At 37.4% G+C, this 26,211-nt stretch overlaps 1 protein-coding gene across 1 annotated transcript in view; it reads left to right on the top strand.

Annotated features, from left to right (window-relative positions):
* Positions 1-26,211, top strand: part of si:ch211-196i2.1 (collagen alpha-1(I) chain) — a 57,475-nt gene that overhangs the window by 29,460 nt on the left and 1,804 nt on the right. Inside the window, exons 7-67 of the mRNA XM_056730136.1 lie at positions 3,238-3,804; positions 5,935-5,979; positions 6,713-6,832; positions 8,725-8,763; positions 8,869-8,922; positions 9,050-9,103; positions 11,697-11,804; positions 11,977-12,030; positions 12,123-12,176; positions 12,355-12,399; positions 12,504-12,557; positions 12,705-12,749; positions 12,911-12,964; positions 13,059-13,103; positions 13,182-13,235; positions 13,321-13,365; positions 13,568-13,621; positions 14,091-14,135; positions 14,213-14,266; positions 14,771-14,878; positions 14,988-15,041; positions 15,175-15,228; positions 15,310-15,354; positions 15,469-15,522; positions 16,527-16,571; positions 16,988-17,041; positions 17,168-17,221; positions 17,312-17,365; positions 17,454-17,507; positions 17,660-17,713; positions 17,870-17,914; positions 18,063-18,107; positions 18,210-18,317; positions 18,413-18,466; positions 18,540-18,593; positions 18,724-18,777; positions 18,883-18,990; positions 19,082-19,135; positions 19,270-19,377; positions 19,525-19,578; positions 19,697-19,750; positions 19,918-19,971; positions 20,128-20,181; positions 20,332-20,439; positions 20,540-20,593; positions 20,690-20,743; positions 21,539-21,592; positions 21,712-21,765; positions 21,918-21,971; positions 22,090-22,143; positions 22,239-22,292; positions 22,362-22,415; positions 22,503-22,556; positions 22,683-22,736; positions 23,004-23,021; positions 23,188-23,241; positions 23,564-23,626; positions 23,807-23,972; positions 24,149-24,258; positions 24,341-24,421; positions 25,431-25,613. Coding sequence (XP_056586114.1) covers positions 3,238-3,804; positions 5,935-5,979; positions 6,713-6,832; positions 8,725-8,763; positions 8,869-8,922; positions 9,050-9,103; positions 11,697-11,804; positions 11,977-12,030; positions 12,123-12,176; positions 12,355-12,399; positions 12,504-12,557; positions 12,705-12,749; positions 12,911-12,964; positions 13,059-13,103; positions 13,182-13,235; positions 13,321-13,365; positions 13,568-13,621; positions 14,091-14,135; positions 14,213-14,266; positions 14,771-14,878; positions 14,988-15,041; positions 15,175-15,228; positions 15,310-15,354; positions 15,469-15,522; positions 16,527-16,571; positions 16,988-17,041; positions 17,168-17,221; positions 17,312-17,365; positions 17,454-17,507; positions 17,660-17,713; positions 17,870-17,914; positions 18,063-18,107; positions 18,210-18,317; positions 18,413-18,466; positions 18,540-18,593; positions 18,724-18,777; positions 18,883-18,990; positions 19,082-19,135; positions 19,270-19,377; positions 19,525-19,578; positions 19,697-19,750; positions 19,918-19,971; positions 20,128-20,181; positions 20,332-20,439; positions 20,540-20,593; positions 20,690-20,743; positions 21,539-21,592; positions 21,712-21,765; positions 21,918-21,971; positions 22,090-22,143; positions 22,239-22,292; positions 22,362-22,415; positions 22,503-22,556; positions 22,683-22,736; positions 23,004-23,021; positions 23,188-23,241; positions 23,564-23,626; positions 23,807-23,972; positions 24,149-24,258; positions 24,341-24,421; positions 25,431-25,613 — 4,389 coding nt within the window. The remainder of the gene's footprint in view (positions 1-3,237; positions 3,805-5,934; positions 5,980-6,712; positions 6,833-8,724; positions 8,764-8,868; positions 8,923-9,049; positions 9,104-11,696; positions 11,805-11,976; positions 12,031-12,122; positions 12,177-12,354; positions 12,400-12,503; positions 12,558-12,704; positions 12,750-12,910; positions 12,965-13,058; positions 13,104-13,181; positions 13,236-13,320; positions 13,366-13,567; positions 13,622-14,090; positions 14,136-14,212; positions 14,267-14,770; positions 14,879-14,987; positions 15,042-15,174; positions 15,229-15,309; positions 15,355-15,468; positions 15,523-16,526; positions 16,572-16,987; positions 17,042-17,167; positions 17,222-17,311; positions 17,366-17,453; positions 17,508-17,659; positions 17,714-17,869; positions 17,915-18,062; positions 18,108-18,209; positions 18,318-18,412; positions 18,467-18,539; positions 18,594-18,723; positions 18,778-18,882; positions 18,991-19,081; positions 19,136-19,269; positions 19,378-19,524; positions 19,579-19,696; positions 19,751-19,917; positions 19,972-20,127; positions 20,182-20,331; positions 20,440-20,539; positions 20,594-20,689; positions 20,744-21,538; positions 21,593-21,711; positions 21,766-21,917; positions 21,972-22,089; positions 22,144-22,238; positions 22,293-22,361; positions 22,416-22,502; positions 22,557-22,682; positions 22,737-23,003; positions 23,022-23,187; positions 23,242-23,563; positions 23,627-23,806; positions 23,973-24,148; positions 24,259-24,340; positions 24,422-25,430; positions 25,614-26,211) is intronic.

Here is a 26,211-nt window from a genome sequence, read left to right as displayed (position 1 = left end):
TGTGTATGGATCGACTTGTGTGTAGAACAGACTTGTGTATGGACTGACTTGTGTTTAGAACAGACTTGTGTATGGATCGACCTGTGTGTAGAACAGACGCGTGTATGGATTGACTTGTGTTTAGAACAGACTTGTGTATGGATCGACTTGTGTGTAGAACAGACGCGTGTGCTGATTGACTAGTTTTCGCCATGAATACAGCCTTAGATGCTCGAATGGTGTTAAGAATGAAACGGCAAATTAGTGAATAAATAGTTTTATATTTTATTAACTTTAAGAACGAATCTAGAATTCTAGATATTAAACATGTAATAACATGTTAACTATAAGCATTATATTAAATCTATTTGATCAATTTAATGTATGTTTATAGTGCTAACATGTTTTCATATACAGCTGCTTTGTAACAATGAAAAGTGCTATAAATAAAAGTTGTTGAGTTATAGCTGGGTTACCTTTAAAAGTTACAGGCCTCACTCTTCTAGCTTAAAACATTTAAAGCTGTGTTTTTGATTGAAAGTGACTTTCAATCAAAACTTGGGAGCACAAACTTATATATTCTTAGTACAAAATAATTTTGGGATTTCTCACAACTTCTCAAAATATTTGCCTGTTCCAAAGCACCTTCCTCAGACACTATACATATAAAGCCACTAGACAGATACAGCGGGGAAAATAAGTATTTGACACGTCAGCATTTTTATCAGTAAGGGGATTTCCAAGTGGGCTATTGACACAAAATTTCCACCAGATGTAGCCATCAAGCCAAATATTGAATTCATACAAAGAAATCAGAACATTTAAGTATACAAGTTCAGTCATAATAAATAAAGTGAAATGACACAGGGAATAAGTATTGAACACACTTTATTTAATACTTTGTAGAAAAGTAGTTTAAGCCTTTGTTGGTGATTACAGCTTCTAGACGCCTCTTGTATGGAGAGAACAGTCGTCTGCATTGCTCAGGAGTGATTCTGGCCCATTTTTCCACACAAATGGTCTTTAAATCTTGAAGGTTCCTTGGGCCTCTTTTATGAACTTTGATCTTCTGTTGTCTCCATAGATTTTCTATGGGATTTAGGTCAGGTGATTGACTGGGCCATTCAAGCAGCTTGAGTTTCTTTCTTTGAAACCACTTCATTGTGTCCTTGGCCTTGTGTTTGGGATCATGGTCTTGGTGAAATGTCCACCCTCTTTTCATTTTCAGCTTTCTGGTAAATGGCAGCAGATTTTTATCCTGAATGTCCCGGTACATTTCTCCATTCATCCTGCCTTCAATAATATGCAGTCTGCCAGTACCCCTTGCTGAAAAGCAGCCCCAAACCATGATGCTTCCACCCCCAAACTTAACTGTTGGTATTGTGTTCTTGGGGTGGTGGGCATTGCCATTTCTTCTCCAAACATGGTGTGTAGAATGACTGCCAAAAAGTTCAATTTTGCTTTGATCTTACCATACTATAGTCTCCCAACAATCCACAGGCTTCTCCAAATGCTCCTTCGCAAACTTTAAGCAAGCCTCAACGTGCTTTTTGTTCAGCAATGGAGTCTTGGAACTGCCATGGCAGTTCAGTGCATTGCTTATAGTTTTCTTTGAAACAACAGTACCTGCTGATGCAAGGTCTTCCTGAAGTTCTGCCCGAGTGGTTCTTGGCTCTTGGAGAACTCTCCTGATTATTCTTTGGACTCCTCGGACAGGGATCTTACGTGGAGCACCTGATCGTGGCCGGTTTATGGTGAACTGATGCTCTTTCCATTTCCAGATAATGGCCCCCACAGTGCTCACAGGAACATTCAGCATTCTGGAAATGCACCTATAACCATTCCCATCAAAATGCTTTTCAACGATAAGATTACGACGATCTACAGAGAGTTCTTTGCTTTTACCCATCATGAAGTCTTTCCTGTGTGCCTCCTAGGTAATGAGAAGACTTTATAGGCCATCAATTAGGAACAAGAGCAGCTGATATCAATTAGTACTGATAGGGGTCAGGGTTTCTCTCTCAATACTGACAGATTTCAGGTGATCTCCTGGCTTTCTATGCCATTTTGCATCTTGTTACATGTGTTCAATACTTATTCCCTGTGTCATTTCACTTTATTTATTATGAGTGAACTTGTATATTTAAATGTTCTGATTTCTTTGTATGAATTCAATATTTGGCTTGATGGCTACATTTGTTGGAAATTTTGTGTCAATAGCCAACTTAGAAATCCCCTTACTGATAAAAATGCTGATTTTCCCTGCTGTATACAGCAGTCTTTTTGTAGACTGCTTCAATTCATGCTTCAAGATATGTTTCAATTCAGCCTGTCACATTGATATACAGCAACAATACTTTGACACAATTATGTGGCTGTTTTATCACAGATAAGGGCTGCTTTCAATTTACCGTCTCCTTATTCAGAACCAAGATCATCTGCATCACACCCTGCCTTTTCCTTTCTCACTGATACTCATTGGCTCTGTCTCAAATATTAGCATGCTGCCTACCTAGTCATCATTTTTGTGACTGTAAGAGTCTTTATATGTGTTAGAATATTTCAATGTCACGGTCACTTCAGTTTAACACTTGTGTCACAGAGACTTGAATGTAACACAAACACACATTTTTGCCACTTCTTCAATATGTCACATATTATTTTTGTTTACGAGATATTTTGATGTTTATGGATGGCACCCTTGTTTTTACCTCATTCACAGTGGTAAGCGTAACATTAGAAAACTGCTTTTATTTGGAGATATAGACACCATTAGGCAAAGACAATATATTTGTTATATATTTCAACGGTCAAATGTATTAATTTATTTAGTATATAATTGAAAAAAATACATAATTCATATATCACAGTATTGCAAAATATAGAATAATACATAAGGAATTGCCAATTTTCGTGTATATGGAAAAATATAAGCACTTGCTTCCATTATACGGAAATGTATTGTTTAATTAATTGCATTATATTTAACATTATATTCCCATTTATTGTTTTGTAAGGGCTTCTTTGCCATAAATTACACAATGTAGCAATGCAAGCAGCTAAAACTGAGCACGCACAAGCCCACCAGATGAGAACACAGATTCCGAACAGATTTGAATAATATCTTACATGCAACTCCTGGCACGCAAAAGCTATAAGAAATGACACTGATCAAAGACCTCGGCTTTTTACAGATCCCTTTGTGTAAATGATCAGAGCCAGTTGCTGATTAAGTAATTTGTGCATATGTGTTGACAGGGTCTGCGGAGACGTGGGATTACACGTGGTGACGGGACTCTACCCACTGGACCCAAACGTCCCGGCGTTGTGGTGCGTGGTGACGTTTTTGAGGTGGACGAGGATACGGACCTTGTGGACCAAAACATCTTGTCCAAAAATGGTGGCAAACATTCAAAGACCTTCCCAACTGCAGGCAGCCGGGACGCCAAACCAGAATCAACGTCTAAACATTTAGATGAAAATATTACCACAGACAAGCAAAAAACTGGCAAAGTTTTACTAAAGAAACCAGGGGATACCACAATTATCAATCTGGATGTTAGAGAACCTTTCGTATTACCGGACAAGCCCACCGGAGGTACTGAAACCACCTCCAGTCCTAAAGTCAAAGAGAATCTGGACCAGGGAACCACCATCGCACCCAGAGTTCCTGACGTTTCCATAGGATCCGGAGGTGACTCTGAGGAGCGTCCACATACTGTTATACTTGCAGGCAGGCACGGGGTCCTCGTCCAAGGCTCTGACGGAAGGATGTATCGCCTCCAGAGGGGCCGTCCGGGGCCAATTGGGCTACCTGGTGAGCCTGTGAGTATACTTTTAAAATAAACACTGCACAAATGTGGTCAATTTTCCTTACGTCACATCGTCTTATACTGTGAATATAAGGGATTTAGTGAAAACAGACCACATTTAAAATGGATGCAGACATAGGGGCTTTATCGATTTCTTTTGCAGATATGAAACGCATTGTATATGTCAAACATCATACGATTGCTTTATCGTGTGCAGCGTTTTAAATTAAAACAAAACCTTCTGGAGAACCGGTGCAGGGAGACAGACAATGTACAGTATGTTTTTCTTACTGTAGATTGACAATATACAGTATTAACACTGTAAATTATTAAGAGCTTTTCCTGGTCATATGTAAGTATTTACGCTCATACTGTATGTCAACATATCCGCCGCAGGCTTCATTATAATTGCTATGGCTCTGCATACTGTAATTTTTTACGAGCAGAATAAGAATCGCCTGTATCAACCAATCAAAATACCACGTTCACCTGGTTTTACAAGTGACTAGACTCAACAGAAGCAATCCCAGATGTGGTGTCATCCGGAGGCATCTGGCTCAGGTCCAACATCCCGGGTACCATAAAATACCTCCATTAGTCCTCACGAAAGCAGCTGGCTTAAAACACGCACAGAAGATGCTGCACTGCCAGGAGCGAAATCATGTTGACAGACAAAAATGTAAACAGTAATGTAAACTCATCTTGAAAAAATGACACCTGCAACCTGCATTTGGTTCTTGTTGAATGAGGTGCTGGTGTAGCTCAACTCTAGTAAGGTTTGATCCCCAGGAAATAGGTTTGATTCAGTTGATCATATGTATAAGGCCTTGAATTCACAGTAAATCTCTTCATGCCTAAAGCATCCTGAAGAAACACCGATAAAAAATTAGGGGTGTAACAAAACATCGAAGTATCGTATATACAAAAACTTTAAGATATTTATCGTTGAGCTGAAATACGTTAGAAATATTTTATGTTAAGGTTTTGTTTTATTTTATTTTGCAGTGATGGATCTATTCAGATTTTACTAATTAAAATGGTGGAATTAAACCTTGAATATTGTCAATTCTTTAAACAAATGTTACAATTTTTTTTTTATGTTTTAGGGAAAAACCTGTCGTTTGAGTTTCATATTATTATAATTTTACTAATATTGTGATGCAGTCGTAATCGTAAACCAATCGTGTATTGTATTGAATCGTGAGCTGAGCGTATCATTACGCCACCAAAAAAAATATACAGATATCTATACCAATGGTTTCTGAATTTACCATTTACAGGTCTTTAGGAAAAAATATCATTTTCGTTAGATTCTCTTAACGATGTTTCTCACAAATTTCATAGAAAACTTTTGTTTCTATTTGCATAAAATAAAAACTGGTGAAACAGGTGAAAATAACAGAAAAGATGCTCTGCAGTATTTGAGGTCTGAAAAAATACAAAGAAAACAAGTTCATGTTTACTTTTAAGCAATAAAACAGTAATATCTATTTTTAAGAAAGTTTTTTGTATGATAAGCTTGATTTCTATCACTGTTTTCATGTGTCTTGTCATGCTGTCTGTCTTTCACAATTGCTTTTGGATGATTTTGTCACTCCTGAGATTTGATTTTGTTAAAATTTAACACGCTGGAGTGGAATGACCACAATACATCTAGAAATGCTGATGAAATGAAAATTTGGAAAGCTCTCATAGTTAGCAAAGGGTGATCACCTACCCATTAATACTGAGCATTTTCATTGCAAAAAAAGACTTGTTATTTGTTCAGTCGCATCATTCACACAATGTGTTGTCCAGCAGGAAGTGTGTCGACTGATACTGTGAAGTTTTGTGGTAGTTAAAAGGGTTATGTTTAACTTTTACGATATGCTCATATTACCCTGCTCAGTGAGACACTAAAGTTAATAGGTCTTTTATGAGCTCATCTGACCTCTGAACTCATAAACTCATGAAAGATTATTTTGTTTGTTCAGATCAAGTCAGCATCATTCACACTATTGAAAACACCTCATTATTATTAATTATTGTCTACTTTTTGGAAACTTTTAGAAGCTTTGCCATTGTACATAATGTCTAGTATATTTATTTAGTATTATTCATAGCTCCTGGCTTTGTATATTTACTTTTTTTCTTTTGTTGCTAGGGATGTCCTGGGAGTCCTGGCTATCCAGGAGCTAAAGGTGATAAGGTATGATGATGAAGGACAGTCAATATGACTGTCTCGGCTTTATCAAGGTATCGGCTCTGTAACGCTGAAGGAGGTCAAAGTGCATGTTCTACTGAAGTTCATGCAAAGTTCACATGCCTGTGGTCATGACAGTTGACCCCCTCGTGAACTGTAATGACCTGTGTCACCTAGGACGGCTGCTCTTGTGTGTTCAAGTTCCAATGGCAGCAGAAATGCTTATTTTAGTTTGTGTTATTTCAGATTTATTATTATTATTATTATGACATGTGATAGGCTTGTAGAACGCAAACTTTCTTATTAACTTCAGATTCATTTCGTCATTAAGATAATTAAACATTGAATGACATCATTGTAATATTTACATATTGAATTGTGATGGGTCTTTTGTTTGTCATCTGTAGATGCCGTTATAAAAAAATATACCTTCATTAAACATTCAAAGCATTGTTGCTGTCTTTCAAGCATTGAATTTTATTCAAGCCATTAAAAACTGGATTTGTAAGAGTGATTTAATATGGTGGTGATGTCTAATCTGCGCTGATCTATTGTGCGTCGTATTGTTTCATATGTTAAACATGCACTTTTTTCCTGCTTATGTAATGCAGATGTGGAACGGAATTTTGTTTTTCTTTCCAATAATTGAGCTTTCATCAGTTTATTTTTTGTTTAAGATTGTAAGCGTATGTCTGTGTGAAGGTTCTCTTTTTTATGCAGTTCATTCTGATATTTCTAGGGTGCCGTTGGGTCACAGGGACGTCCAGGTCACCCCGGAGTCTCAGGACCCCCCGGGCCACCAGGACTGCCCACCCTCTACCTGTGGAGAAACACACCTGATGAATGGGCTACATTTCAGGTGATTTTTCTCTTCCATAGTCCCTGTTTTTCATTAACGTTCCTGTGGAAATTTTCTACGGATTTTTGCATTCTTCTGTATTCTTCTGTCTTGAACTGCCCATCTCTGCTGCTGTCTTTGTTTTCTGTCCACAAAATGAAACTCCATCCCTCATCTCTTTAAAGTTGCTGTCATTGCACAGCTGTAGCCTGTGTAATAGTTTAGAGGAGCACCACAGCCGCATAAAAAATAAGATCTCGGAGAAACTATGAGAAAGGGAGGAATTCTCTGTGGTTGCTGTAATGGGGTTTTCGTTTGCTACAGTCTTTGAAGTGGTTCGCACTGTACTGTACATCAAAACACGCTTAAAGCTATGTAGATTAATGGAATAAATGCACATTTTCTTCACTTTTTAAGCACAAGATGCATACAAGGTGGCAGAAAAAAGTAAATAATGAAATTGTTATTTTTAATAAACCATTAAAAAAACATTTTGATTAGGACTTCACAAAGTATATTTATTTGCATAATGTCGCTGTTCAGCGGAAACTACATCCATAAGTTTTTAGAAAATCTTAATTTTTCTTTTTTAAAATACAAACTGTGGTTACAAGCTTCTTGTAATACTCTAATTGGGTAAATATTAGTAAAACCCACAGACAAACATTAAAAGATGAAATATAAAAGATGAAATATTGATATATGAGGTGACCACACAACAGGGACAGTATGTTATCTCCCCTAAGAAGAGTAATTTCGGCAATCAGTGTTTGTACTGTTGTGCAGCAGGTGGCGCTGAAACACATGTTTAGAAAGAACATATATATATATATATATATATATATATATATATATATTTTTTTATAATAATTTTTAATCTTATCTGGGCAGAGTTTTTGACCAAAAAAGTTAAGTATCACAGCTATTTAATCAAAATGACGAATTTTTGATGAAACCTACCCACTTAATCCTTTGTTTATAAGCAAAGACTCTGTTCTTTCATTTTCTATATTATTTTTCCATATATTCATTACAGAAAATATACTGTGAGCAGACAAATGTTTAAAAATTCTGGCGCTGACTGGCAAAAAAAAAAAATAAGGCTGGCGGGGAAAGAGTTTAAGCAACATATACATTTTTTATTTGTGTATTATATTGAACTTTTTTACGTTACATTTTAGTATTGGTATACAATTTGTTTTTGTTTACATTTACATTCACATTTATATTAAACGGAATATATATATATGAAGCACTATTTTTTTAGAAATGTCATATTTTGTTTTCGAGTTAGTTGTTGTGACTTCATTTCCTTATATTGTCACACAGCCTTTTTTGTGTCTATTTTGTGCTGAAAATTTGCTCAGAATTCAAACTTTCACAGCTTTTACTGTGTAGATTGAGAGTAAAGCGATCCGTCTGAAGATTATAGCTTATTCCCCTATTATTGCTGTATCCCATGAGGTCAGAAGGTGTTCCTCTATCTAATAAGGTAAAAGGAGCTCATAACAAGGTCACCCCAACACTATCTATCAGTGTCGCCTCTCACGTCACTTTCAACCGCATCTCTGTGCACATCTGTGATGCCAAACCTCTGTCGAGCGTTCTCTAATTGAAAGCAGCCCGTGACCTCCTAGCTCATTTTCAGGGTCCTGCATGCAAGATGTTGCTTTTGTGAGTTCTTTGTAGTTTATGGGTACAGAACAGCTTTCAGGCCTGGTGTCTGGTCAGAGGAGGATGGATCATTAAATTTAGTATAACCAGAATAGCATTTTAATGAGTTCTGCTTTCACTAAAGTGACTTGTTTAAAATAACAGGGGGAAATGCAATCAAAGATCAGCACTAGTAGTAGTGCGTACACATCTGTGATGTTTCAGTGATGACATTCATCTCTTACTTTCACCTCCTCCAGCAAACCTCGTTCTTCCAGCTTCTCAGCGCAGGCTGGCCTGTAAGTGTGCCGATATTCGAGGCATTTCTTATGTTTTCCAATATGATGCACAGTTTTTGTATATGGAATATTCCTGATTCTGTTCTGTTTTCTGTGAGCTTGTAGAGAACGCAGGGTCCACCTGGGCCGGAGGGGGAGATGGGAAAACCTGGGCCGCAGGTGAGCCATTTCCTGTCTGTCTAACAACTGGTTTTAATCAGACTTTGATGCCTCACCTGAGCTCAGGTAACAACACCTGGTCTGCTAAATCCGGATCTCTCTTTCTGTCCACTTTCTCTTCCACTAGGGCCCACCCGGAGAACCAGGTGAACAAGGGCCTCCAGGATACATGGGAGACATGGTAACATCCTGACACATACTTTATCCCAATTTTCTTTGTTATGTGATGAAAAAAAACATGAACTAGGTGGGAGATCAGAATGCAAGCAAAAATGCTTTTTAGAAATGAGCCATAATTTACTGTTGATACATTAAAGGAGCTGTGTGTAATATTTTGGAGGATCTGTTGACAGAAATGCAATAAAAGATACATAACTACTGTCTTCAGAGGTCTTTAAAGACCTTACATAATAATGCGTTGGTATTTCCTTGGAATGAGCTGTTGCTATCTACATATACCGCAGATCCCTTTATGTGGATTTCGCTATGTTGTTTCTACAGTAGCCCTTAATGGACAAACTGATCTAGAGAGCGTGTTTCATATTTTATCTCCTTCAGCAAAGACGCAAAATTGCGAAGAAATCTTAGCCCGGTGTCAGCCTCCGTAGTGCTTTGAAATGGAGGGGGAAGGGGTGAAGTGAGCCATTGATTGCAATTCCCAACTTAACCACTAGATGTCGCTAAAAGCTCCACATTGCTCCTTTAAAGGAGTAGTTCACTTCAAAATTTGCTCCCGTTGACTTGCAATAGTAGGAATAAAAACAACTATGGAAAGTTAATTGGTGCAAATATTTAAGTGAACTACCCCTTTAAATCGGAATGTTTATTCCTTTAACTTATTTCAGTTTATTTTTTTCCATTCCATTTTCTACCGCTTATCCGAACTACCTCGGGTCACGGGGTATTTCAGTTTATTGATATTTTGAATTCATTTTTATTTTTATATTCAGAATTTTCTTATTTCTAACTTACTAACTACTATGGTATTGTATGGAAAATCATTCTTCTTTTGCTGTATTTCTTCACTTCTGGATTTATGCACCCAGATTTTGGTCTCCACTGGGCGCTATATTTGTCCTCATAGTTTATTATTATTTTTGTATTATGATGTGCTTTTGTCTTTTTATTAAGTTTATTTGTATTTAGTTTGATATACACGTTTAATTATTTTTGTTCAGTTTTAGTTTAGTTTTTCGTTAAATTCAACAAATGTTCATAATTTCCAGCTTGTAACTTTTGAGCATTACTTCATTTTTTCCCTTATTTCAATAATAAGAAATGTTTTAATAGTTTTAGTTTAACTAAACTATAATAACCTTGTTCCTGACAGATATTTTTTATTCTTTTGCATGTTTCAGCAAATTAATTAACAAATGTCTCTAATAGTTGACCCTGTGAAGTAAGCTAGAGAAAATATTTTCCCATAAAAAATCATTTCAGTTTACAACAGCTGCATTTGTTAATATATTTGTCGGAGCCAAATATCATGTCATCTCAATTAAGAATCAAATCACAAACTGCATTTGATTTAGCTGTGTGGGAGGTAAGAGAAGTTATGAGACACAGCTCTGACCTTCATGGCTGAAACTTAACCACAGATGTAAACAAAGACCCATGACTCTGAATGCCCCATTGCGGTTTGTACTGTTTTGTAGGACGGTGACAAGTCTTGTCTGTGATCTAAAGGCATTAGATGACACAGAGTTCAAGCTTTTTTTAACAAATTTTATTGCTTCATCATGATGGTTCGGATGCAAGGATTGATTTGAATGAAAGTCATTACGAAGTGGTGCCTTTTTTCGGGTTTTTGTTAGTTCAGCGTGACCTACGGTATGAAAAATGACACAGTAGCCTGATTAAGACGCGTGTTTTTGTGTGTGGGCCCTTCAGCACGAAGCACATTCCTCATTTTTCAATCTCAGGCTGCATTTCTATTGTATCCATCACAATGAAACTACACACATACAGGATGTGATGAATGTCTTCGGGTGGATTCCCTATTTCTGCAGGGCTGGCCAAAATAATCTCTCATAGTAATCAAAGCATGTAGTCACCAAAGTCATTTCAACACTAACATTTGAACACGCTCATAGCTTCTGTATGTATGTTTCTCCATAAACAGTAACATTATCTCTGTAACCTTATTTATGTATCCAAACCAAATTATCATTGCAGCTTTATAATTTGTTCTTAAGCGTTTAAATTACAGTGAATTGCAATACACTCAAATCCCTTAATACACAATCTCATTCCAACAACCCACAACACGTTTTAAACAGGCACATGAGCAAATCTAGTTTTATGTGCTATCCCACCTACCCCTCCCTTGTTTTTGACAGTTGTGTTTGGTTCTTGCTTGTGGTTTTGGGTTGAATCTACCAGCCTATAGAGAACACTGTTATTTATTCAGGCATATTTTGTAAACCTAAGCAAGCAGTAATATAATTATACTGTAGGTCACCTCCAGAATTTTTTAAGGGGTCCCCAGAATTGTTTTAAAAAGCAAAAGACTGCAAAATTCTACTGAACATTATCACAGCTTAATTTACACAATCAATATGTTGAGTTTATAAAATCACACTTACTATTTGTTGACAATTTCAATGCTTCTTTGTACAAAAAATGATTTGTATTTTAAAAAGGGGTCCTTTGCAAAAGGTTCATCATATTTGGGGTCCTTCGTTAGAACAAGTTTGAAAAACCCAGCTTTTTGTTCATCTTTGCAATGCATGTTCTCTTTTATTTTTACATTTTCAATCTTTACAATTGTGCAGGGTGATCGCGGCCCAAAAGGTGTGGTAGGAAGAGCAGGTGTCCATGGAAAAGATGGAGAAAACGGGTTGGATGGACCTCAGGGTGATCCAGGGATTCAAGGGCCAAAGGTCAATCCATATTTAACATTGTGTGTGGTGTTGATACACTTGTGCCTCTACTATGTAGCACTATAATCTAATCACTCTTCATTTCGGTAACAATTACAGGACATTTTGCAAATTCGATATATCATTTTATGGTGGTTTTGGATGGTTAATAGTTTTTATCTGTGGAACACAGGGTCCGTTGGGCTATAAAGGAGAATCAGGCTCACATGGAGAAAAGGGCGAGGAGGTACAGTACAATGACGTTACTACATCACTAACTTGCATTGGTATCTCAAATGTACTCTGAAGCATGTATCACCAAAACGTTTCTTTTTCCAGGGCCTTATAGGACCAGAAGGCTCTTATGGGGATCTGGGAAAAGCCGGTGAGAAAGTAAGTATTGATTAAACCAATAATCAAGAAATACTTACCCAGTGTTATAAAGTGCGTTGACTGAAGTAATTGTATGTATCGCCATCTAGTGGTCAGTGGAAGAATTTTTAATTTTTTTAATTTTTGCAAGGCATTGTATATTTAATGGTATAATTAAACCTTTGGTTTATATTTACAGGGTTCAAAAGGAGCTCCAGGCCCTCCTGGTCCTGTCGGCCCTCCTGTAAGTTCTACAGTACACAAACTATGAATGCCGTGTTGGAAGAAAATACAACTTTCACATGTTTTATTAAATAATTTTTATTAATGTATTTTTATTCTTTTCAGGGTCCTCATGGGATCAGAGGGCTGGAGGGATCCGAAGGGCAAACCGGGCCAGATGTAAGTGATACCCAAATATCTAAATTGTGCATTACACAATATTTGCTTATCTCACATTATCCACAGACAGATCATTTGGCATATGGAATAAAATTTCTGTTTTTAGAAAGACGATTTTAATGACATTTTTATATTTACTTACTACAGGGGGATGATGGGTTAAATGGACCACCTGGTCCTCCAGGTACACCAGTAAGTAACATAAATTGTCAAAAACGACAAATCTATCCGTACTGTATGAATTGCTTGTTACATATCATCTTTATAGGTCCTGGTCAAGAACATCTAAAGTGTGCACCGCAGTATGTACCTGCTGTATCAAATGAACGCTTATTGTTTATCAATGTGTTCAGGGACCTCCTGGTTGGACAGGTGTAGTTGGTGCGCAGGGGCCTAACGGGTCTCGCGTAAGTATTATTTAACTGTTATTTTAACGGCAGTCTGCCCAGTTCACATACAGTAATCTGTTCTAGAAGTAGAATATGCGTTTCATTTTTTTAGGGGGAACCTGGGCCTTCAGGATCTGTTGGCCTTCCGGGTCCACAGGTATGTTATTTCTTTTGTGCGCTACAGTGTAATGATACTTCAAAATGGAATCTAAATATTATTTAACGTCGTGATTAGGGTCCTCAGGGATTAGAGGGACAGATCGGACCTCCAGGGCCCAGAGGTCCACAGGTGAGTGTTATATCTGTGATTTAGAATTCAATTGTGAATTTTTAAAGAAGAACTGTTTTCTTTTATTTGTCTGTTTCTTCAACAGGGGCTGTCAGGCAGGGAGGGTATACCTGGCCCGAAAGGGGAACCCGTGAGTATACTTGCACTCTTCTCACCCAATCTTTTCACTTATTATTGATGTGGTGATGTCCGTCCCAGGTTCTTATGCAGAGTCTATTATTAAGCCATTTGTATATTGACTACATGAAAAGTGTGAATGATCACGGTTTCAAATTTGACATATTTGTTTGCGTATCCCAGCTATAGTTCATTTACTCATTTGCCTCTCACAGGGACCTGCAGGGCCTGTAGGCCCCCGTGGGGAGCTAGGATTTGAAGGACTTAAGGTAAAAAGATTTGTAAATTCATTCTGTGTTTTATGCTTTTGAATGTAGCCAAATAACAGATCTCTCTCTTGTTCATCTTTACTTCATGTGTAATGAAGTGTAGCTCTCTTTGCCAGATGTGTTTCGATATCGAGATTGTTGACATGTTTAGTCTCAGTTAATGACTGACAGATGGAGCTTTATTTCACACCGGATATTTCATCACAAGTGTGTCTGGCTCAGAATAAATATTCGGTTCATCATTGACATCATGATTATTCACTTGATTGATGAACCTGATCGTTGAAGTGATCGTTCGACAAAAAACAGAAAACCGAGCCAATTGCAGAATGCTTGTTTTATTATCATTTATTTATAAAGGCTAGAGTATCCTTTGCGAAAAGACTTTTCATATTGTAAATGTAAGCAAGGCTGTATCTCTTACATACTGCAAATGAGTTTTATTTCAAATGTTATGTTTTTATTTTAGGGTTTGTTGGGAGACCAGGGTCCAAAGGGATTTACTGGCATCAATGTAGGTTAATGACATTTCTGATATCTTCTATCTATATGTCTACCTATTTCATGTTTGCTCTTGATCGTCTTTGTTAGGGCAATAAAGGACCTGAAGGTGACAAGGGAGACATCGGACCTAAAGGAAATAAAGTATATATCAAACTCTTTAAATATTAATACTTATTTTAAAGGGATGCTTCACCCTAAAATTTAAATTCTGTCATCATTTACTCACCTTCAAATTGCTCCAAATCTGTATACATTTCTTTTTTCTGTTGACACAGAAAGATATTTGGAAGAATGCTTATAACCAAACAGAGTTTTCCCCCGTTGACTTCCATAGTAGGAAAAATACAATGGTATTCAAAAGTGGCCCAGAACTGTTTGCTGTCCTACATTCTTCAAAATGTCTTTTTGTGTTCAATCAATTTTTACAATGGGAGTCAATGGGGGGCAAGATCTGTTTGGTTTTAAGCTTTCTTCCAAATATCTTACTCTTTGTTCATCAGAACGAAGACATTTATACAGATTTGAAACTATGCAAAGTTGAGTAAATTATGACAGAATTTTAATTTTAAATCCATTTTTTGTCAGTTAGATGATAGCCATTTAACAGTAGGAGGCTGTTAAGAAATTATCATATTCCTCTACCAGGGTACTAAAGGTTCTTTAGGAATTCAGGGCCTTCAAGGCGAGCAAGGACCAACAGGATTTCCTGGTTTCCCGGGCAACAGAGGTTTACCAGGACCACAAGGATTTCAGGTGCGAGTTACACGTATATTTCTGTACTTTATAATTATTACATTTTATTGTTTACTCGTCCACTTTAACAATATTTTAAGTAATTATAATACTGTTCCCTCGCACACAGGGTGAGGATGGTGATGCTGGTCCACATGGCAAATTAGGCAAGGAGGGGCCGAAGGTCAGAATTACTCTTGACTACAGAGATTGCGATTCTCAGTGGTCCCATTTTATAAAAACCCAAAATTGAACGTTTTTATTAGAATTTACGAAATTCTCTGTTACTAATGTGTGCACGCTTGGTTTCATTGAAGGGAAACCGAGGTACCGAAGGCCTTCAGGGAAAGCCTGGTCCTAGAGGGCTAAGGGTAACTTATTCTTCGCCCGTTCATAGAACCTTCAGAAAGTTCATTTGTATAACTCTTTAACAATGCACGTCACATTTTCAGGGTCGAACCGGGCAGAGGGGTCACACCGGCATGCCCGGACTTCCTGTAAGTGTCCTAGAAACACAATAACAGAGCAGGGCAAATCTTTACTACCGAAGATGATATAAATATTTTGTGCAGAGTGGTGATGATGTCAGTTTTATGTTGTGTTTGTTGCAGGGTTTGCCTGGCTCACCAGGACCTGTCGGAGCTGAAGGAAAGCCTGGTACACAGGTTCCCATTCTATATTTTAATACCATGACAACCGTTAAATAAATATCATTTGTGTATGTTCATCATGTACTGTAAATAATTGACAGAGGCTGTTAAAGCACACGAAAGGGACAGTTCACCAAAGAATACAAATTATGTCATCATTTACTCGCCCTCCAGTTGTTTCAAATCTCTTTAAATGTCTTTGTTTTGTTGAACACAGAGAAAGATGTTTGGAAGTTTGATTCTATTGTTTACCTTGTTTGTAAGTCGCTTTGGATAAAAGCATCTGCCAAATATCTAAATGTAAATGTAAGAATGTCGGTAACCAAACAGTTCTTGGCCACTATTGACTACCATAGTAGGAAAAACACAATGGTAGACAAAAGTGCAATAAAACTGTTTGCTTTCCTACATTCTTCAAAATATCTTCTTTTCTAAAGCGATTTTCCCCAATATGTTAGTCAATAGTTGACCAATAACTTTTTGGTTAATTACAAGCATTCTTCAAAATATCTTTTCTGTGTTCATCAGAACAAAGAAATGTACACAGATTTGAAACAACTTGAGGGTGAGTAAATGAAAACAGAATAAAAATTGTGACAAGTGACAACTTCTTAATCTTCCTTTTGCAATGTTTGTAACCAAATATTTTATAGTAAAGATCTTTTTTATGAAAGAAATTACATTGTGAGGGTATGTTCTGCATTTTCTTAGAATAAATTTAAATTCTGTTATGGTATTTTATTTTACGTGGCAATGCAGGCCTATAATAATGACAATCAATAAAATCACAATTGCAGATAATAAATTATCTTGTTGTTAGACTTACTATATGGAATTTAAATGCTTTTTTTAGTGATGGTATCAAGTGGTGATTGTTTATATATATTATTGTTTGTTATTAAATACCATTTATTTACAGTATGTACTATGTTGTAAAACCAAAACCAATACTACAGTCATTTTTGTTAGCTTCCAAAAGGTATTTTAACTCAAATTGTATTGTTCTTTCTACGCTTCAGGGACTGCAAGGCCTTGTGGGTAATGCAGGAAGTAAAGGACCAATGGTGGGTTCAACACTCTTTGTAGGAAAGCCCACCAACCCGTGGTTTTAAGTCTTTTATAAAGTTATTGACTTGAATTCAATACAATTTGAAAGCCTTCATAGTAAGCACCTTTAACAGATGTATTCGTAAGCAGTGTTTGGCAGTAAATTAAGCTTTATACAGTGTTATCCACCACATTTTATAGAGGATGGGCTGTGCCTTTTATGAATCATAAAGAGGTTATACAAACACAGGCGATGTTCCCAGTGGGCAGCAGTATTTTGTGATGCCTGTCAAGGTTCATTCGCACCCTACCAGCTATAAAAGACTCCAGTAAAATGCAGAATGCATTCAGATTAATGGTCATTGGTTTGCAGCGGAAAAATCCTTTAATATGTCCACTTACATGTGTACTCGCCTGGTTTCTCAAACCTTAGGGATTGCAAGGAGTTGCTGGAGAGCCTGGTCAGGACGGACCACCGGGGTCCATGGTAAATTTTCATCCATACTCCGCGTCAGTGACATCACTATTATTGATTTGAAATGTTATTAAGTTTAATCTTAACAAACAGTTCTATTGATGGATATCTGTAATGATGAATATGTGTTTCAATAAGGGACCACCTGGACGAGAGGGGCCTCTGGGCAGTCCAGGACCACCAGGTGAACGGGTATGTTGGTGGCGAGATTGTTGCTCTCATATACATTCTTTATCATCAATCATTCTGATAATAATTCATGTGTGTGATTATTTCTCTCAGGGTTTCACTGGAAAGACAGGACGCGAGGGACCGCAGGGCCCCGTTGGCATGTATGTAAGTGACCCCTTCACAGATCTTTAATAGAGAATGATGCGTAGGGTGATGTTTTAATGTAGCGGCTCATTCTGTGTGTTCTCATAAGGGTTTTCCTGGAAATGTAGGCATGAGAGGAAGACCAGGCAACACCGGAGAAAGAGTAAAGACACATTTAATTTCCAACTTTAGATATCACATCATCAGTTTTTGCCTGCCGTTAAAGAGATAGATGACCTTAAAAAAATCTCCAGATGAGTGGATTGTCTTTAATAGTAACGGTTTAATGATTTAACATAATTGTCTTTCTTGTAGGGAGAGCCAGGTATAAGAGGCCCTGCAGGTTCTCCTGGGAAGTCTGGACCCTCGGTAAGTGTGTGACCTAACATGTGATCTTAAGTCAAACCTAATATTTGTAATGAGAGCTACTGACCCTTTACATTGGAGAACACATCTATTTTTCATTCTGTAGAAAAATGTGATTGTGTCATTTATTGACGTGACTAATATTCTCAACCTTTTTAGGGTCCCCCTGGTCCAGTAGGAGAGAGGGGCCTGCCAGGACATCAGGTATATACTACTCAAAGAAGAACATATGAGATTCAATAACATAAGACCTCATTGTGACCTCACTGCTTCAGTGTAGTTTGATTCTCATAAAGCCGTGATGAAATCATTTATTTTCTGATATTGTCAACAATCTTTCATTTTTTTACAGGGCCGCCAGGGAGATCCCGGGCCTCAGGGAACAGATGGACCTTGTGTGAGCATACAATCGGCTCTTTCATTAACACCAGCATTCTGGTGATAGGTTTTAATTGTGAATTGTAAGACTTTTTGAGATATGATTGATTGTCTATTAAAGGGACCACCAGGACTGCAGGGATTCAGTGGGGTCATTGGAAAACCGGGACCTCGTGGAAGTAACGGACCACTGGGGGACACAGGGCCAAGCGGACCTTTGGGAATTCCTGTACACAATAACTTTCTCTACCGATGATGGATTTTAAAAGGTTGATTGACAAGACAGACAGACGTTGATCCAGTTTTGTCTGTTTGTTTTTTAAGGGTCCTCAGGGGGAAAATGGAGGGCCAGGTGTGGATGGGGAGAAAGGAGAGAAGGTGTGAGTTTTTGAGAAACAATAAAAGTCACAAATTGAGCTCCATTAAACTAAATTGTTTCATGGATTTGCAGGGAATGATGGGTCCTCCTGGTGAAGATGGGCCTCTTGGACTAGAAGGACCTCAGGTTAGATTGGCACAGACAAACTTAACAAACAAACTGACTTCTACAAAGCTTTTCATGTAATGCTCAGTGTAAAACTTGTCATAAATTTGTTCAAGTTGTTTGATTTTTTTAATAAGCAGATCCTTTATAGGGTTTTCCTGGTCCACCGGGTTTGGAAGGACCTCCTGGATGGAAAGGGGATAAGGTCCGGTGACAATTACTAAATGGTTAAAAATAGCTTATCATTTTAAACCATTAACAATAATGACAACAAAACATTTTTTTTTCTTAAACATATTTACACATGCAGGGAGATAAAGGTGTCTTTGGAAAGTCTGGTCCTCAGGGACATAAAGGAGATGTTGGCCCTCCAGGTATAAAGGGTCTAATGGGTCCACCAGGGCCTGCAGGTAGAGAGGTGAGGGGTTTAAATCTGCACCATAATCTTATTTATCTCATCGTTTGGCATCTTATGAAATGGAAATATTGGTCTTTCTCATTTGATAAAGGGTGATGCTGGTCCGTCTGGTGTTGTTGGTGACTCAGGCCCTAAAGGAGAGAAGGTAACTTTTGTTCCCATGTTATCATTTAAAAATGTAAATGTTACCATCAAAAATAGTTTATGTTATAAATTATGCACACATTGTCAGGACACTGATAATAGAACCTTAATCTCATAAGATTTTTTTGTTCTCAGGGTGATATCGGCCCACTGGGGTTTACAGGTTTGGAGGGGCCATGGGGAGATGTGGGAGAACAGGGAGAGAAGGGACAGAAGGGAAATAAAGGTCACATTGGACTGCAGGTGAGTGTCATGTCATATATAAATTAATATTTTTCCAATACTTTTATAATACAATTGTGTTTCTCTTTTAATTGTAATGCAACAACCTATGGACATATTGACATAGCACCTATTGTACAATGTGATCATTGGCTCTTTTTGTTTTAGGGTGAACCAGGGCTCATGGGTGGGGTCGGTCCTGCAGGTCTGAAAGGTGTGGAGGTGAGTGATGAAAGTTTTCTTTTATTTTGGAGTTTTTAGTTAGAAATATTAGATAAACTGCTAATGTGGACATATAGTCAACCTTACTGATGAACTGTTCCTGGTTCATTGTTTTTAGGGTGGACCGGGTCATCCAGGTCCAGTGGGGGCAGATGGATCTCCAGGAAACAAGGTTGCATATTTGATAGCTCTAATAGGATGTGTCTCGTCTCTCTGTGAATGACCAAATTTTAGATGCAAATCGCATGAAGAAAACTTAGAAAGAACCAAACTTTCCACTCTTACACTATTTGAATTATCATATATATTTCATGATTTAACACCCATCTTCTCTTTCAGGGAGAGCTCGGTCCCAGTGGTTTACCCGGCGAACCAGGAAATGCTGGACCTGAGGTTCTGATTTATGAACATTCATTACATACAGTATTGTAACATGGCACTTTTTGTTTATATTTGATTTATCGATGTCCAAATATATTAATGTAGATATCTGTTTTGTTGTTTTCAGTATTTATAATAAATCCACCCTGTAATTGTGCTTTAAACCAGGGATTTGGAGGTCCCAAAGGTGTGAGAGGTGAGACAGGAAAAGACGGGTCACAGGTAATGCTCATTTCTCATCATCTCTCAAATCAGGTTTAATGTGTTTTTTCCCCATGTTTATCTTGTGTTTTTTAATACAATATGAGACTAATATCTTATGTTAAGCTTTCATTCTAGGAACCTTTTTATTTTTTATATTATGGCCCTCAGGGTGGTGTTGGCCCCGTCGGTCCAGAGAGTCCTGTAGGCCCAAAAGGTCTTCCGGGACCTGTAGGAGAGAAAGGAGATCCGGGTGATAAAGGAGAACTAGGGCTGGAGGTATGCACACAATAACTGTTTCTAAGACTGTTTCTTGATACCTTTAAAATGCCTGTGAACCTACTTCTAGTATGTTTAAAGTGGTTGTATCTTTCTTTAGGGGCCCGATGGTCTTCCAGGCATTCAGGGACCACCTGGACTGCCTGGTTTAGAGGTACAGACTATTAAAACCCATTTTACTGAAATACACTATATGGCACAGTATAGCATGCTTGTAGTGATTGATAAAAATATTGATTTATTCCCGCAGGGCTCACAAGGTGAATCAGGGGTAGTTGGCTTACCAGGACAACCAGGATCTCTGGTAAATGATCAACATTATTAGATATACAGTATTCTTAGTAGGGCTGTCATCGTGAACGTCTTAACGCATGCGATAAAAAAATATTAAATATTAAAATATTTAACGCTGTATCCGTAATCCGTTGTCTAGCGTTACATTACATAATCACGCTCTTATTCATGTTAAGGCCTTTAAACTATTTAAGCGCGATTTGAAACAGTTGCGACAGGTAAGGGCGTCTGTGTAGAGCGGAAGCTCTTAAAGGGACGGCATTCTTAAACCCGCCGCAGTGACTCCTGTCACTAATGTTGATCAAAGAACAAAAGAAAAGAGGAATTCAATGTGTTTTATAGCTTTAATTCTGTATTTAATTTAGAATTTAGCATTAAAGACATTACATTGTTAGAGAACTTCATTCAGTTTCTGTATATTTCCTACCTGTTAGACATGATAGCTTTCAGTTATACTGTACTTCAACGTTGAACGGCTAATTAATGTTAAAATAAAATAAAACATCATCAATTTTATGGAAACGTCAGTTGCGGTACTTATATCAAAACGTTGCCTTTCATTCATAATATGATGTTTTTAAAGAAATCTGTTGTTTCTACATTCATTTGGAGATTAAATGTGACATTTTTAGAATGTAAAAGTATAACTAAATACATTAATGTTATGTGCAATTAATCGTGATAAATTTTTGAATCGATGACAGCACAAATAAGTTGAGCTTTTTGAGCTATTGAAATTCTGTCTGCGCTTCAATTCAGAAGAGCGGTTTGATTGTCAGGTCTTTAATGAGTTTTGATGTCGCAGGGTCGCACAGGTAACACAGGACCCGAAGGAAGGGAAGGGATGAAAGGAGAGAAGGTGAGGTCACAATGACTTCTCGTCTTGCTGTCAGATGTGAGATCTGGTTGAAGTGGCCATTCAGAATACAGATTTTGCACTTATCTGCAATTCAGTTTTCTTATTGATGTCATTTTTAGGGGGATGAAGGCAAAAACGGAGCATCGGGGAAAACGGGTCACATCGGACGGAGGGTAAGATAATGCGATGCTTTTTAAAGTATGAACATTCTGAGATATGCTGGACACCGTGTAATAGACTGAACTAAATTTGTAAGAATTGACTCAATTTTAGTCATTTTTTATTCATTTTATCTCTTCGATTTTGTCATGTATATCCTTCAAAGGGTAAAAGAGGGAAAGCAGGGTTGAGAGGAACCAGAGGACCAAGAGGAGAAAAGGTCAGTTATGATCTAAAAAGCACTAACTGTACATTCTATTCAAACACAAAAATATGTGTTTAGTTTTTAAATCCCATGACATCTGTTAACATTAGGTTTTTTCTTGGTTGTCCAATAGGGCGTGAAAGGAGATGTGGGAGAGAAAGGCCATCCTGGATGGGGCGGTAGTATAGTAAGTTAGTCCATGAAATAGGAAACTAGAAAAATTGTATAAAAGACACATTACATATGAAGATGCTTTAAAACATTGTTTCATTTGTGTGACAGGGAATGCCAGGCATGAGAGGAGATCCTGGGGCCACGGGTGTTAAAGGAGCTGAGGTACGGTTAGAAAATACTTTTTTACCGTAATAAATGAATTATTCATATACATTAGCTGTCCCATAATAGGGTGAGAAGGGAGATCACGGCCCACTTGGTCCACCAGGAAAAGTCAGTTTAAAGGTAAATTATTTTGGTCAAATGAGACCCCAATGACTTCAGTGAGAAACAGCACATTTAGTGTTTAATATGACGGTTTGTTATTTTTAGGGTAGTCTTGGGCCTATTGGACCTCCTGGACCTCCAGGACCAAAAGGAGAACAGGTAAGGGCCGAAAAATGGGTAAAATGTTTAATCTTGCTCCTTAAAAACATATTTAAATCATATAAAAAGACACGTTCTTGCACGTATGTATAAAAATGCATATAAAATGTAAGATTTTCTCTTAAGGGGAGGATCGGCCCTGCTGGGCCCAGAGGATTACCTGGAATACCTGGACTACCGGTGAGCATGGGTTATTACCACTTCCCATTTGGTAAACTAAGAACGGTTCATTTTAATCCATCGTCCAATTTTTGCACCATCACATCTCCTGCAGATGCATACAAATACAGCCTGTCCTTTCGAGATATGGAAGCATGCTTAATTCATTTATTAAATGACACGAGCGTGGGTAGTGCAAAGCTTTATCACAGACACCCTGTTTTTTTGTATAAATGAGCGTGAAGATCATTTCTAATTTCTGTGTTGTTTATCTCCTCTATCCCACAGGGCTTGTTTGGAGACAAGGTGTGAATTTTAATTTTAAACATCAATTAAAACAGAGCCAGTAAAGATGCAATCTTTGGTCTACCAAAGTTGCTTAAGCAAGAATTCATACATCAGTTTAAAAGGATGTACTGCAGATTAAACAGCCTACAGTAAATATCGGTAATACCCTTTGTTTTGATATTAGGGGCCTAAAGGGTTTGAGGGGCATCCTGGGCTCCCTGGACAAAGGGGCTTACCAGTAAGTTCCTTCTTATGGTCCTTTATAAATACCTATAAAAGTTTACAACAACGTTATATCACAGAGAACATTTTGGCCCGGTTTCACAGACAAGGTTTAAGTCTAGTTCCAGACTAAAGTAAATGCTTGACCTGTCTAAGATGAATGTAACTTGCCCAGAAATATCCTAAAATGTATCAGTGCTATTGTTTTGGGCATTTTTATAAAAGCGACATCTTAATTCAACAAAGGCGTAGTCCTGGTTTAAGATAACCCGTGTCTGTGAAACAGGGCCTTTACAGTATGTGTTACGTTCCACCTCCTGTTTGTTTGTTCATTTTAGGGCCCGCCTGGGCCTCCAGGACCTCCAGGTGTCTCTCTGAACTTGACCTTGACCCAGATAAAGGCAAGTTGTTCATAGTTTCGTTTTGATTTTCTTTGCGGCCAGATATGTAGGGTGAAACAAAATATGTGTCTTTTATCTTATATAATGCAGTGACGAAAGAATAAAATCGTTGCTTATTCTTGGTGCCTCAGTTCAAATGCACAGCAATTCACTTTTTTTCCACACTTTGTGCTCCAATAGGACCTGATGTATAGTTCAGACAAGCCCAGTTACTCTCTGATTCAGACACTGCTGGACTCGCTGTACCATGACCTCCGGCTGCTGGTGGACCCTCCTGATGGCAGCAAACAACATCCAGCCTCCACCTGTCTAGAGCTCTGGCTGTGCCATCCCAACTACACCAGCGGTCAGAACTTGAACAAAAATGTCCATAATCCTGTCTGTGGTGTCCTGGGAAAATTATACTGCTTTTTTTAAGCAAACCAATTGCATTTTTGTATAACTGAGTAGTTATGCAATTGGACATTTCTATAGAAGATACTGTAAGTTGCTTTGAATCAAATAATGTTGATGCTGTTGCAGGTTTCTACTACATTGACCCTAACCAAGGCAGTGCTATAGATGCTCTTCTGGTGTACTGTAACTTCACCGAGACAGGAGCAGAGACCTGCCTTCATCCCAGAGATACAGATGTAATAATGTCCTGCCGTACATTGCACTATTGTGATTCTCCGTCTCAAACGATTCTCATTCTCCTGCTCCCGTTTTCAACAGCTGCCCATAAGACACTGGCTGAATGACTCTGGGAATAACAGCACGTTCTTCTGGTTAAGTTCACTGGAGGGTGGCTTTAAAGTAAGTTTCACAATCAGTCTACTGAGCTTTTTACTTTGCATTGAGTAAAGTTTGACTCTTTGATATTAAAGCTGTTGTTGTCCGGCTTGAAGAGACATTTCATCTTAATATTAAAGAATTATGAAGATTTTTTTACACAAAGCTGTCAGATGGTTTTTTAAAAATATCGTTTTTTGGCCTTTAAACATTACATTAAAGTCCTGTTTAGGCATGGACTTAGGGAATTAGGGATCACATTGTATGCCAATATGCTGTATTCTTGCAATGTTATATTGCATTTAATAGTCCGATACATTCACTGCTTTCAAGTTTCATGTGCAACTAGCACCACGTGTTTTATAAGAGTTATTAAAGAGTAAAAAGAATTATAATTCTTCATAATGTGTGTTGTAATGTATTATATGTAGTTGTAAAGAATTATAACCAATTTAAAATATGTAGTGTAAGAATAAATTGCTATTTGTTATAATGTATTAACTTTAATAACAATTATTGTTTAGACATTACAATGCATTAAAAGGTGCCTTACAATGCTTTAAAACCAGTTTTATGATGCATTATACATACATGCTTCAAGGAAAGTGTTACCAAATATTTATTTTCATACTTTCAGTTTAGTTTCATGTTATTGCATAGAGAATAACTTGCTATAATGCCATTTATTTTAATGTATTTTGTACATTGTATTATTATTAATATTACCTTTTAATTATAATTTGCAAATGACAAACTGCTTTGCAACAATGAAAATTGTGAATATACAATATACATCAAATTTAATTTAATTTAAATTTCCAAATGCAAGGGTACAACACTTGACTTATAGGTAGAGAGTAAGCTTTTGTAACAAATGTTTTAAATTCAAACAATCATGCTACTATGCTTTTTAAGATTTATTGTCTGTACTTTAACAGTAACAATATATAATGCTAACCATCATGCAGGTCCTGCACACAGTAAGATTTTCTCCAATGTTAACATCAAAACCGATGTTTTGGTTCTTGGTCAGTTTGAGTATCCAGCCCTCAGTGTGGTCCAGCTGCGGTTTCTGAGACTGCAGAGCAACAGAGCGGAGCAGAGAGTGACGTACTCCTGTTACCCTGGACAGCGACTGGATGAGACACAACGACAGGTCCAGTTTCTCACTGATGCTGTGAAGCAGAGCTATTTAGGAGCACTGCAGCATTGTGTGGTATGTATAGTGCGTGGTGTTTAAGTGTAAAAATGCCTTGGATTATTGTTATCACTTGCAATGTCGTCTCAATTTTGGAAACTCCCTGGCCATAAGCTATATAAATATATACTGTATATATATATATATATATATTATATACAGTATATATACTGTACAGTATTGCATTAAGAACAGTCATTTTTAAAACATTTTCATTCAACATAAATGTTTTATGACAGTGATGGACTTTTTAACCACAAGACTTGAAATGTCTGTATCTTTTTCATTACATTCACTACAACGTGGGGTAAAAATGCATTCCGATCAAAAGGGATACTTCACCCAAAAATGAAAATTCTGTCATTTACTCACCTTGGAGTTGTTCCAAATCCACATTTCGTTGTTTTGATGAACACAGAGAAAGATATTTGGAAGAATGCTTATAACCAAACAGATCTTGCACCACATTGACTCCCATAGTAGGAAAAATTACTTTATAATTTGCTTTGGTCTATTGAACACAAAAGAAGGCATTTTGAAGAACGTAGGACAGCAAACAATTCATGGGCACTTTTGACTACCATTCCTTTTTTTCCTACTATGGTAGTCAATGGGA

The sequence above is a fragment of the Triplophysa dalaica genome, chromosome 19 (assembly GCF_015846415.1).
Source record: "Triplophysa dalaica isolate WHDGS20190420 chromosome 19, ASM1584641v1, whole genome shotgun sequence".
Lineage (NCBI taxonomy): Eukaryota > Metazoa > Chordata > Actinopteri > Cypriniformes > Nemacheilidae > Triplophysa > Triplophysa dalaica.
Note: the sequence above shows the minus strand (reverse complement) of the source record. Positions and strands in the feature narration are given on the sequence as shown.